This window comes from Anas acuta, chromosome 13 (genome assembly GCF_963932015.1).
Source record: "Anas acuta chromosome 13, bAnaAcu1.1, whole genome shotgun sequence".
NCBI classification, from domain to species: Eukaryota; Metazoa; Chordata; class Aves; order Anseriformes; family Anatidae; genus Anas; species Anas acuta.
Window position 1 is genome coordinate 169,255 of NC_088991.1, and position 12,275 is coordinate 181,529.

Below are 12,275 nucleotides of genomic sequence, written 5' to 3' on the forward strand. Positions count from 1 at the left end.
GCACAAGAAGCCTGAGAGCTTCCTGAGCCTTCCGTAACCTCATTGCAGTCCCATTATCTGCAGCCCCCGAGTGTGATTTCGGGCTCAGCAGGCACACTCCCAAGGCTGGGCTGCCCCTGTCCAAGCTGCTCAGGGTGCCCCTGAGCTAGGAGGTGCCCACAGAGGGGCGGGGGTCCCACCAGGACCATGAAGCCCCCAGAAGGTAAATGTGCCCAAAGCTATATGTAAACGGCATCCCAAATACCTCGCTTGTTAGCAGCTCTGCTCCCATGGCCTTGCTCTGTTCATGAAATCCCAAGACCCATGTGCTGGGAGGATCCCACCTCACCTGCTCAGTGGGGAAATTGCACTGACAGCATCCAAGCTCCTCAGCACAGGACAGTTAAAGGATCAGATGAAACAGTGACCAGTCTTTGTATCCAAACCCAGAGCATTTCCTGAGCAAAGCGGCGTTTGGAGGCTCCTTCTTTGGGCAGCAAAAGCACAGCCCCTTCCTCCTGGGCTGCAGCAGGAGCCACTCACCCACATCCCAGGGAGGATGTAGCCACAGCTTCATCGTTGCTTGTTCCTCAAGGCGCCTGCAGATGATCTCCTGAGACACGGGTGTGTGACATCGGGTGCAGATTTGTTTGAATTTACATTCAGATAATTTCTATCAACAAGTCACAGCCTAGAAATGGCTGGAAAATGGAGGAAGCATGAAATGAAAGATGTGGGAGTTTCCCTTTGCTAATAAAAATAAATAAAGAGCACTGCTACGTTTTATATTAATTTATTAGAAAAAAAAAAGATACACAGTTTAATGTGCAAATATATACAACCAACATTACAATGAAACGACGGGAAGGGAGAGCCCCTCCGCTCTATCAGTGACTTACTCCTTCATAACAGAGATGACTGTTTAATGCTTCCCCACAGATTTACAAATACAAAAACAAGTATAATGCTTCATTTGCACAACACAAAAAGTTTATTCTTATTTGAACAAAAAATATTCTGGCTTTGAAATGGCAAAGTCTGCTATTTTGGTGGCTTTTTTTTTTTTTTTTTTTCAAACCTGAGCAATTCTCGCGGAACAGGGGAACAAAGGAAAGGCATTGCCCTGTGCTTCATTCTCATCACAGCATCTGATGGTCTTTGAATTCCTCAACCACTGACTCACTGAAAGTCAATGCAACTCCCAAATGTACATCCAGGACGTAATCAGTGGCGTGGAGAGCGGGCACTACCCTGGGCAAAAGAGAGCAGGTAGCAACCACCTGGCTCGAGTTAAATGGCTGTTGGCATTTCTCAGGTAAAGTGTTCCTATCTGACGGTAAGGTATTTAATGCTGTCTCCTGTAATAAAGGAGTTATAAATGGAAAATACAGTTTAGTCCAAAAAGCAAGAGTCCTGGATCCTGCTACGCTTTGCGTGATCACCAGAGGACTGCAGGAGGCGGCTGTGGTAACCTCAAATCGAGCGAAGACCTCGGGACCGAGCGCAACCCCCAGCAAGCACTTAAATCCTGCTCTCCTCGGGCACGAAGTCCAGAGCAGTTTAATCCCTTTCTATTCCATCAGATTTACTTCCAGCAAGTGTTCTTGCACCCGCTGGCCGCAGATGATTTGGCAGCAGAGCCCCGTACTGGCCCCGACCTCCTCCCGCCTGTGCCGTGCCGGGCCAGCACCCCACGCTGCCAGCGCTGCAGGAGCCAGCTGGGCCCCACGGCCACGTCGCGGGGCTCGCACAGCACCCACAGCACCAGCGCCGTCCATCTGCCCTCCGCCTCGTCACGCAGTCCAGCTGCACCTGCAATCCCCGCGCGGCGCCGCTGCTAATTACACAAAGCCCACTCTGCGTGGTTAACGCTTCTGCGCTTTGACCAAGAACCCCCAGCGGAGCTGGAGAAGGCACTACAGGTCCCAGCAGGGCAAAGCCAGCTCCCCAGGAGACAGGAGCTTCACAAGGGGCTGCTGGCCATGCCACGCTCATAAAGGCGCAGAGCCTCCCTCTGCACCGACTCCCCTGATATTTTTACGAAATACAAACAAATAACGAAACAACAGCCCTGCAGCAAACAGAGGAGGCTACCAGAGGCGTGCCTGGCATCCTGCCTCAACTACATTTTCAGACACGGCGCTGTCAAAAGCTCTTTCAGTTTTCAGGTGCTCTCACAGTTTTTCTTTCCTCTTTGGCCAGCGAGCAGAATTTACTGAGCACTGCAGCATCTCTCCTCCTGCCCGCAGGTTGCAGGGATGCTGACAGCAGCATGCGGGTACGTCACTGGTGGCCCATGGCGAGGTGGTGGCTCCATTTCAGACTGAAATCCCTAGCGATGGGGGTGACCTCTGCAGTCAGCCTTTGCCATCCTCACACCACCCTCCTTTTCTATACCCTCTTCGGAGTATTGCACAATTTGGCTATGTGGAGGGGACAAAAAGCATCTTGGGAGGCCTGCTCTGCTTTTAAACTTCTGCATTTTATTCGCTCCTGTTCTGTGCATTGTACTTGCACAGGAATACATGTCACAGACCCTGGAGTGGGACCTTAAATGAGAAATCTGAACAAAACCCCATACTTGGGTCTTAGTTTAGAAGTGAAAGTTAGAAGCCAGTAAGCTGTGTTCGATGGAGATAAGATAGCTCCGGGGCAGGAAGGAGACATGCGGAAGTTTAAGGGGGAGACTGAGCTAAGGACAGCCACCTCCAAGCTGAACATTTATATATTTTTAGGAAAATAAAACCAAAAGAGTTGCTCTTTCCTAAACTTCTGAATGACCCAGCAGCCGCGTCTGTCCAAGTTTAAATAGTTTTACAACAAACTAGAATAATGAGCGTGACAGTTGTTCTTGATAGCTTGGTATTTTTCCACTTCAGAAGGTTTTCTGACAGCATGGAAAGAAACACTCCGGTAAAACATGAGCTGATTTGCACGCTCCTGCAGCCTGACTGGGAGGCTGGGGCTCTGCAGCAGCTCAGCATCATTGTGCTCGCCCTTTGCGGATGCTTTCTGTGCTTTCCAAGGCTCCTGAGCGTGATGGTCCCCTGATGCAATACACATCTCGTCCAGACATGCAACTCCACAATGCAGCTTTCTGCATACTGAAAGCTTTCAGGGACATTTGTTATTTGCACACCTTGCAGTGGCACTTCTTCTGAGCAGAGGCAGATGTGTTTCTAACTGCAGCCCTCTCTGGCACAGCCCTGCAGAGGTGTGGATCCCCACAGCCCCACCCTGAGCCCACTTCCTCTCTCCCACGGCTACACCCGCAGCGCTCGCCTACATCAGTTTTAGGACCAAAAAAAAAAGGGGTTCAAAAACTAAACTTCACACCAGATTTACACTGAAAAGCTTGGATTATTTTCACAGCTTTTCCAAGCATCAGCTTTCATTGCAGCATAACCAGCATAACCCCCTGCTTTCAACCAGCTTGTTTTCTAACCCAGGACAATTTCTGGGATGGGGCCAAGCGCCCAGTCAGCCAAGCTGCTGGCGAACCTCGCTCTTACAGGGTGCTCACCACGGAGCTCCCAGCTCCGCATCTGCTCCAAAGAGATGGCGAGGCCTGCGAGCACTTCAGCTCTCTTGAGGTAGGAGGAAAACAGTGTTTCTGCTCTCAAGGCTGCCCCTGCCAGCAGGCCGTGCATCTTGGCCACATCTCCCACCCTGCAAGAGCTCAGGGGATGCAGGCAGAAGGGAGAAGAGCAAGGAGGGACCTCCAGCGCCAGCGACGTCTGCAGCAATGTTCCTAAAGCCTCTGCTCAGTCTGCAAGCATTTCGGGGAGGTCAGATGATCGCGGTACAACAGGCACACGAGGGAGGCCAGTGATTTGGCCCTGTCAAAGGGGAAATCTTCCGTAAGGGCCCTGGCTGGCTGTCCTCGCCGGCTGGATCACACCTCGCCAGCCAGCGGGACCTACCTGCAGCAGCAGAGCCTGCCAGGGCCGATCCAGCATGGGCCACGCTGCCCGTGCTCGAGTGGCTGTGCGCCACCTTAAACACAGGTCGCAGCCAAGCTTTGCAAAGTTAAATATGTCATAAACTATACACATATGTGATCCTGAGATAGCGCCCCTAACAAGTCCCAAGGTAGATAAGCTTCCTGAAGGCAGAGGTCCTCGCGCCGCCCGAGCGCATTGTTGTTTGCGTTTGGCAGGCTCGCCAGCCTCTCGCGGACCGTGCTGCGCTTCCTAATTCTCCTTTTTTTTTTTTGGGGTGGGTCTGATGAAACAATCAGTTTGATGACTGCTACCAGCAATTCCAATTGCATTTCTTCGCAGCTCGGATGAAAGCATTCTTGATCCTTTGCCAGGTCTCCCAAGACTTGCAGAAACAGGCTCACAGCTTCCCTTTCTATTTTTTGGCCGGCCAAGAGCTGTGTGTCAGCAGCCTCCTGCTAGAGGAGCAGCTGTGCTGTGCTGAGGACACTCCTCGAGATAGGAAGAAAACATCAGTAGTAATCAGACAGAGAGGCGACAAGCATGAGCCACAACAGAGAGCAGAAGCTTCACACGATGACCATCAGCCGGAGGGTCAGCAACTGCGCGTCCCGGTCCCGGGTCCATACTCCTGTTTGGAGCTTCTGACAGCAGCAGCTCGGAGTCAGGCTTTTTAATCCCAGGGGAAAAAAGCTATTTCCCCAAGTTCTCTTTGCTTGAGCGCTATATAAAAAGTTCTTTTTATTGTTTCAGTATTTAGCCCTTAGTTGATTAGTCACCGCTACCTGCCAGGTGCCTGCTGCCAGAAGCAGCCCGAGCACCCGCAGTGTCCGTAGGAACATCAAAAAATAGCTTTAGCAACTAGGAATTACACAACAGAGGGAGAAGACAGGGCTACCTAGATTAATGCGATGTGTAGTGGGTTTGTTAAGGTTAGGTGGACAACTTGTCCCAGAATCATGACAGAAAATGGTACCATGTAGCTTACCAGTAAGGGCAGTAAAAAGGGTAATGCATTCCTTCAATCACCAGCGAACCACTCATTCAACATACTATTTCCAGCCAAAATCAAAGGTTTCCGGTAAAAATGCCACTCCTCGGGAGATCGTAAGCATCTTACAGCTCCGCCTTTGAGCTCTGTGATAGCTGCTTCATTAACGTTGTGGTTCCAGTGCAAAAAAAAAATAAAAAAAACTCCTCCAGATCCCAACCTTCTTCCTTTATACTTTTGATTGCCTCTCGTCTGTCCATTCCTGCTTAGTGTTCTGTAAAGCTTGAGTCTTCTGTTCATCCACCTGCACGTAGTCCACTCTCTGCTCCTCAGAAAGAAATGGTTTCTGTGAGAGACAAAAAACAACACATTTAGTTAGGCTGTGAAAAGGGAGGTGAGCGAAACCTGCCTTGATTTTCTGTTACCCCTCATTCCCTGCTTGCCTCGCTTCACCTCGAAGCTCCCAGTGACTCCAGCTGCCAGCAGCATTGCTCTGCAGCCTGCCAGAGCTGCAGCCACCCACCCGGCGCCCCGGCGCTCAGCCCCGCTTGCTTTGCCGAGCGAGGACACTGCCCTGGCTCTTCTGCCCCTGTAGAGCATCACTGCCTTGTCACATCCTGCTGGGGATAACCTGCCTGCATTTAACCAGAGGATGGTTTGCTTTTAAGAAAGCTTTGGTGTCCCAAGGCTTTTGCCTTCAGGAGGACTGGATAAAAAGCTGTATAGGACACAAAACTTCCCCAGCAGACAATAGTCTTGGCTTTGCTGCAGTACCTGCTCAGCGCCTGGGCAGGCTGGAAGCTCTTTGGAACAGGGTTTGCAGTTTCTCAGCATTGCTAAAGAAATTAAAATGCTTTTGGAGATGCCAGAACAAAAGTGCACATCTTGCTGTGTTATGAGAGATGGTACAGTTTTACCTGATGAATTTATCGTGGGTTGTAAACTTGTTACTGCAGAGAGACTGGGGGGAAAACCAGTAGGAAAGGGAGACTATGAAAATGGAAGAGCATGCCGAGATCCTTCAAGCACCAACAAGCTCGCCCACGGGCCCCTCTGCTGCATGTCCCAGTGGAGCCTCCTGCCCTCTGCTGAGCTCAAGTTAATGGCAGCCCTACAAGGCAAGCTAAGGACACCCTGCCATCACCCTAATTCTGCTTTTATGGGGTTAATCTTGCCACTGGAAACAGGACTGGTACCTAACAGAGCATGGTTCTGGGTCTTTTCCTCCCAGCAGACACAAAGAGAGGAGGTTTGGTTTTTTTGCACAGGGGACTCATACCTTCTGTACAGGGGATGGGGAAGCAGAATTAAAATCCAATGCTAAGTAATCAAGGTTAGATTTCCTTGTCCATGGAAAAGCACCACTGTATGGAGATGTTGCCTGTCTGTGTTCCTGTCAGGAAAGAAGAGAAACTTTTAATGCTCTTAAAACACCATCCCAGGAAGAAGCAGGACGGCGCCGGGAGCAGGAGACTCTCCCGGCAGCACGAGTGAGGCCGGCCAGCACCCACGGGACAGCCTTTGGTGACGACCAGTGGGGTAAAGCTGACCAGCTGGGTACCACGAGGAAATGGAGAGTGCCTTTTTCTCCTGGTCGTTATGGCAAAACCAGCACACCCTGCTGAATCTCATTCTGATCTGGACAAGATCCCGAGGCAGGAGCCCAGCTCCTCGCCCCAGCCCCTGGAAGGCTCAGGTTCACAGGGGTGCCCGCGGAGCCGTCGTGGTAGTGTCTGTCCACATCTAGTGCCAGGGAAATCAAGGTGACCACAAGCACATGGGAGGTTTTAATTGACCGGAAAGTCAAACAGGGAGCAGTTACAACTGGAACTGCCCTACCAAGCAGATTTTGGTCTGGGAACGGTGTGGGTTGAAATTTGGGACGATTGTTTAAGGAGGCTGTGGTCAGTTTCGCAATGCATTTGTATGGCCACTGCTGCGGGGCCAGATCGGCAGACACGGGTCTCAAATCTCTTGGTCTGAGCCAATTTCCACCTAAAACTCAAAGGAAACCGAGGCTCTGGTCTTTTGCAAGATATGGCTAGAGAGTGAATGAAGAAAAGGAAGCCACAAAGCCAGATGTTCTTCTCTCGTGGGATGGGAAGTGGGGTTAGTGCCACCAGCCAAAGCAGAAGCAATAGGAGTCGGCAATGGGCATTCTGTTTCTGCACAATATTTGGTGTGTTTCTTTAGGAAGTGCGCTAACGGCTTTCTGTCATTTCCTAGGAGATTTCTGCAGGGCACACTTCTGAAAGGTGAAAAGATTTCAGTTGCCTTCGCCTTAATGAGTTCTCATGTAAATATGGCTGATCCCTGTGCTCTCTTGGAACTGCTCAGCAACATTCGTGGGTGAACAGCTGAGTTCTGCGGAGCAGAAGAAGGGCTCCCCTTATCTCTCTGTAAATCGGTCCCACTGTCTTGGGTTTAAAACCATTTCATCATTTTTTGTTCAAACAGAAGGCAAAGGACAAACCTCCTCAACATTTTTTCTTAGAAAACAAACTTCTGCATTCTCCATCAATGTGACAGAGCAGAATAAAGCAAAGGATGGCTGTGTGAAAATGAAGATTACCATATGAATGTAACTTTCTTCCTCTTCTCCGGAAACTGAATTGGCAAATATTCTTGCTGAATTAATACCGTCTCTTTCTGGTGAGATAAAGCTCATTCGATTGCTATGAAGAAAAACACAGGAGAGGTTAAGGAAGCATCTTACAGATGCTCTGAAATGAAGCCAAAGCCTGACACAGTCCATATGGGGAATAAACTCGCACTAACGCTGCAGCCTTTATGGAGAGGATGTCCAAAAACATTCCTTAGTTCCAGAAAGTGTTACGTTCCTCCAAGTGTCTTTTTATTTTAGGGGAGGATTTATGAAAGTTTGTCATCTCTGGCATGACAGAAAGCATAAAGCGTTGGAGCCATTCTCCAGCGAGGGGCACAGACAGCACTCATTAGGGTAACGAGTGCCGCTGGGGCAGCTAGCTACATGGGCACCCCTTTATGGGGACTGACACGAATTAAACAGCTACTGGAGGGGCACACGGAGGAGCTGGCTGGCTCCAAACCCTGTGTAAACACAGGCTGTCTGTGCCGTGGAGATGGCTGCAGCTCGGCCCTTGTTCGAGGAAATCTGCATCACGAGTGAATGACTGCAGGCTGGCACAGGGGGGTTAGTTATTAGGAAACTGGGCGGCTACTTGGTGCAGCATGAACGGCGTAATTCCTTATTAGTTCCGGGCAGCCTGCTTTTTAGTTTTGTTAATGTGAAATGTGCAAACGCCCCCCTGAGCTCGTTATCCTTCAGGACTCTGCACTGTGTCAGCACTAATTAACCACGGCGCTCTGGCAGGGCGCTGGGGAGGCAGGCTGCTGGGTCGCCCTCCCAGGCAGCCCGTGGGGTTAACTGCTTCGGAAAGGATGGGCTGGGACAGGGCTCCGCAGCCACCGAGCTCTCCCCCAAGCATCTCACTGTGTCCTCCCCTCCTCTCGAGCTCCCTCAGGTTGAATCTCTGTGCAGCTAGAGCCCGATAGCACCACCCGTTCGCACTGCCTGTGTGAACAAAGGCGTTTGTTTTTCCCCACAGCTCGCTTCCAGGGCCACAAGGTCACACCAGCAGAGCAAACCTTAGTTTCCACGTGGCAGCACAGAAGCCTGCACCCAGGCTACAAGTCAGGCAGATCTTGATCTTAACTAGTTCTCTTCTATCTCAGTTTTCAGAAACAAAAATGATGCCATCACTCCAGACAAAAAATAAAATTGAGGCATGTGAAGCTTTTGGCCATCACGGCAGCCACACCAGAGCAGACTAGCTCTGGCCTTTCCCAAAGGAACCTTCACAAGAGATGGAGTTTCCTGCAAACCCCAATTTGCAAGATACCCAGAACACATCCCTCCTGACAGCACCGGGTGATGCTCAGCTCACTGGAGCTGCCAGTCTCGAAAGGGAGCCTTGCTTTTTAGAGACAGCAAAAGCCTGGTGGGTGCTGGAAGGAGCCCTGGGGAATTCTGGTATGTGGCCTTCACCAGGAAGCTGCATCGTGTGGAATGTGAGAAGTCACTTTTAACTCCATCCCACAATGTTAACATTTGAAAGATTGCAAGGGTGGGTTTCGTGGCGACTTACTAAGGCACGGTCCACATCCTGGTCACGGCAGCATGCTCACGGATTGTGGAGAGGTTCCTCAGGTCCAGAGGAGGTGGCCGTGCTGCAGGGAGACACAAAGGGAACAACATTTGAAAAAGCAAGGCTCAAGAAAATCAGGAACTGATTAGAAAAATGCAAGAAATAGAGTATTTCACAGAACATAACTGATACAGCCGAGATAGGAGTCAGTAACAGATGACCACTTCAGGCAGTGCCGGAAAGCGAAGTCCCTCGTTTACTCAGAACCAGCAGGATAAATACATCGGGCACCAGGAGAGCAAACGCTCTGCAAGATCTACGCCTGATCCTTACCTCAGCGCAGCCCAGCCCGTGCTGCCTGCAATGGACAGGTCAGCTTCAGGTCATGGTAGGCTTTGGGCTCTCTCCTCAACCCAAAGGTCCTACACATGGCAGTCTCTCCTCGCACCTCCGCACGTTTTCCTTTCAGTTCTCAAAACCTTCCAAGCAAGGACCTGAGCTTGCTTTGCTTCCTAGCAGTGCTCTGCATTTCTCCCCCTGCTTCACGTAGCATTTCCTCAACCCATTCCTGAGTAACCCTGTGGCTCTGTAGCCCAAACAGCTTTACCAAAGGCTAGGCTTTGGCAATTTTTTTTCTGCATAGCCATATTTCGTCACCAGTATATCATCAACCCAAATTTTGGAAGTGCTATGAGAAGCTGGAATGGAAAGTAACAGCATCTGCAGGAAATTCCTGGTGAACCCAAGGCAGCTGCACCCACCCAGCAGAGATTTAGCCAACAGCCCACATGCCAAGTGGAGGATTTGAGTGCTTGGATGCCCCGTTCCTGGGAGGCAGCAGCACGCAGGGTTAGCCTTGCTACAGAGTGGGTCCACACCCCTGCCCCACGCTGACGTGGCTGCAGAAGTGGCCACAGACACACAGACACTTTTCCTCTGCTTGCAAGCAGCCCCCTGGATGCACCCCACTACGCCACAGTCCTCAAGGCTCCTACACAGGGATTCAGCCCCTTCTAGAGAAGGAAAAAAGCCTCGAAACGCGCCAAGGCCACCCGCAGCCTAGATGCTCTTTAGGTCTGGCCTTACATTTCCTGCGAGGCTTGAGGTCTCGGTTCACCGGAGGCGGCTCCAGGTCGGAGGGCAGCTCGGGCAAGGGGCTGGTGAGTTTTTCAGTACTGACGACTGGGAAGGTGAAGGTGGCCGAGCTGGGGCTCATGGGGATGTAGCCGTCGGGTGAGCAGTCGGAGCCGGGCGCCGAGGGAGAGGTGCTGGGGCGCATGGGCACGTAACTGTCCTCCGCACCATCCGCGGCTGTCGAGTAGAGCGGGGAGAACCGGCAGGGCTTCGGCAGCAAGGGAGGAAAGGAGAAAGAAACCGTGGTGAACAAACAGCTCGCCCCGAGCGGCTCGGGAGGTCCTGCTGGGACCTTGCCACGACACGCAAGGACGGGAGACACACTCGGTTCGGGTGCTCGTGCCAGCTTGGGAGGAGCTCAGCGCCTTGCTGCTGGACACTAGGACCAAACCTAGGGGTGACTGAAGTAGGTCTGCCTCACCCAGCAGCAATTCTGACCTACAGGATGAAGGAAGTCCTTTCACACAAACAACTTCTGAAAGGAGAACAACTGGATTTTTGCACATGTAGAAGCCGAGAGAGCAGAGATACAGGCAGACAAGTTACTTCTGATAGCTGAATATAACCACTAAAGGTTGATCACCAACCCTGCAAGCTTCCAGAGGAGAGGAACACAAGCTGCACACCACCAAGGCTTGCATACAAGCAGCAAAGGAGCTCCCCCACAGAAAGCAGCGCTCAGTGCCAGACAGCAGGCTGGTTGCGTGGTGCCTGGTGGTGCCACACGTAACCCACATCTGTGCAAGCTGGGCCAGGAGCTTTGGGCTGACACAGTGCTGAATCACAGGGGCTTTGCTCACAGCCTTTCCTATATCCTGAGGAGGAGATAGCTCTCAGGATCAGGAAGAAATAGGCTTCTTTAAACCTCTTTTTTCCCCAAGAGGGAAGCGGCTTTCTCAGGTGCCTGTGGTCAACAGCTTCATTCTTGAGGTTACTGGAGTCCTTCACAGCAGGCCTGCCTTTGTCTGCTTTAAAACCAGGGGCTCCATGTTGTGGCCTCCCTCTACCCATAGCCACAGAGAAGCAGCACAGAAGTTGTCTGAAGCCAAGGGCTGCTTCTTCCTACTTTTTAATTATTTTTTTTTTTGCTGAGTCCAGCAGATGACTGACTACCAGAATGTGAAATGAGTCACTTGCTGAAGCCCGCATGCATCAGTGTTTAAGTTTATGCAAGCAGAGTACTCACCAAATTCAAGCTAAGCCTCTTGTCCCGGCTTCTTAAAGAACTGCCTTCCATGTCTGCTGCACAGAAAAAAGCGATTAAAAATGTGCAAGGTAGTCCAACCTGGTGGAACAATGCTGGAGTAAAGCACATGGCCCTAAACAAACTGGAGTGTTACAGCAATTCCCAAACTCCTGGTATGTACCCTAAATGAGGAAACCCAATGACACACAAGACCAGAACCAACTTGGTAGTGTTTCAAGAGCAATTTTGGCTATTTTAAGTGTGATGAAGCCAAGGAACAGGATCGTGCAACCCTGCTGTAACTGAGACTTCCCATACTCACAGGCAGGTGGGGGGAAAGACTGGTGTGGTGCAGAGAGCAAGCAAGCAAGCAGACTAACATCTGAACCCAGTGTCTGCTCTAGTCCCTCTGTTTCCCATCTCTCAGATACGGAATTATACCACAGGGACGTAGGGAAGGTTATTTTGCTGTTTGGAAAGCATTTGGGTGCCTAGGATGTAGGGTGCCTGGGAAACACATGTTGTTCTAGCAAGGGTGCATGAGCAAGCCTAACGAAGGGGGGAAATTCTTCTCTTTGCCACCCAGAAATGCTGACACAAGGCACGTGGCTTGAGCTGCTGGGGGACAAACCGCCAGAGGGAAGGTTCCCTTGTGCAGGTTGGCCTCCTCTTGGTGTAGGTCAACTTGTTTGTTGAAGGAAAAGGCAACAAAAATTGAAAAATGGCATTCAATCCCTAGATCAGCAGTGGTAGCTGCTGGAATGTTTCTGTCTGATTTTACTGTGGATAATGGAAGGCTGTTACAGTTTGTTTTCAAGGAGGGCAGAAAAAGGAACTGGGGGAATTGGAGGAAACAGAAGTGCTGTCACTCCTACCATATGGGTGCGTATACGGGCACACACACAGACGTGTGTGGT

The 12,275-nt window shown here is 50.9% G+C and overlaps 1 protein-coding gene across 2 annotated transcripts in view; it reads right to left on the bottom strand.

Annotated features, from left to right (window-relative positions):
- Positions 1-756: 756 nt before the first annotated feature.
- Positions 757-12,275, bottom strand: part of GAB3 (GRB2 associated binding protein 3) — a 56,626-nt gene continuing 45,107 nt past the window's right edge. Inside the window, exons 5-10 of one of the 2 annotated variants that reach the window (XM_068696721.1) lie at positions 11,359-11,414; positions 10,125-10,380; positions 9,039-9,120; positions 7,484-7,586; positions 6,191-6,304; positions 757-5,257 (exon numbers count right to left, since the gene is read on the bottom strand). In XM_068696721.1, coding sequence (XP_068552822.1) covers positions 5,141-5,257; positions 6,191-6,304; positions 7,484-7,586; positions 9,039-9,120; positions 10,125-10,380; positions 11,359-11,414 — 728 coding nt within the window. In that variant the 3' untranslated portion in view covers positions 757-5,140. The remainder of the gene's footprint in view (positions 5,258-6,190; positions 6,305-7,483; positions 7,587-9,038; positions 9,121-10,124; positions 10,381-11,358; positions 11,415-12,275) is intronic. The other variant, XM_068696722.1, reaches the window with a different exon arrangement.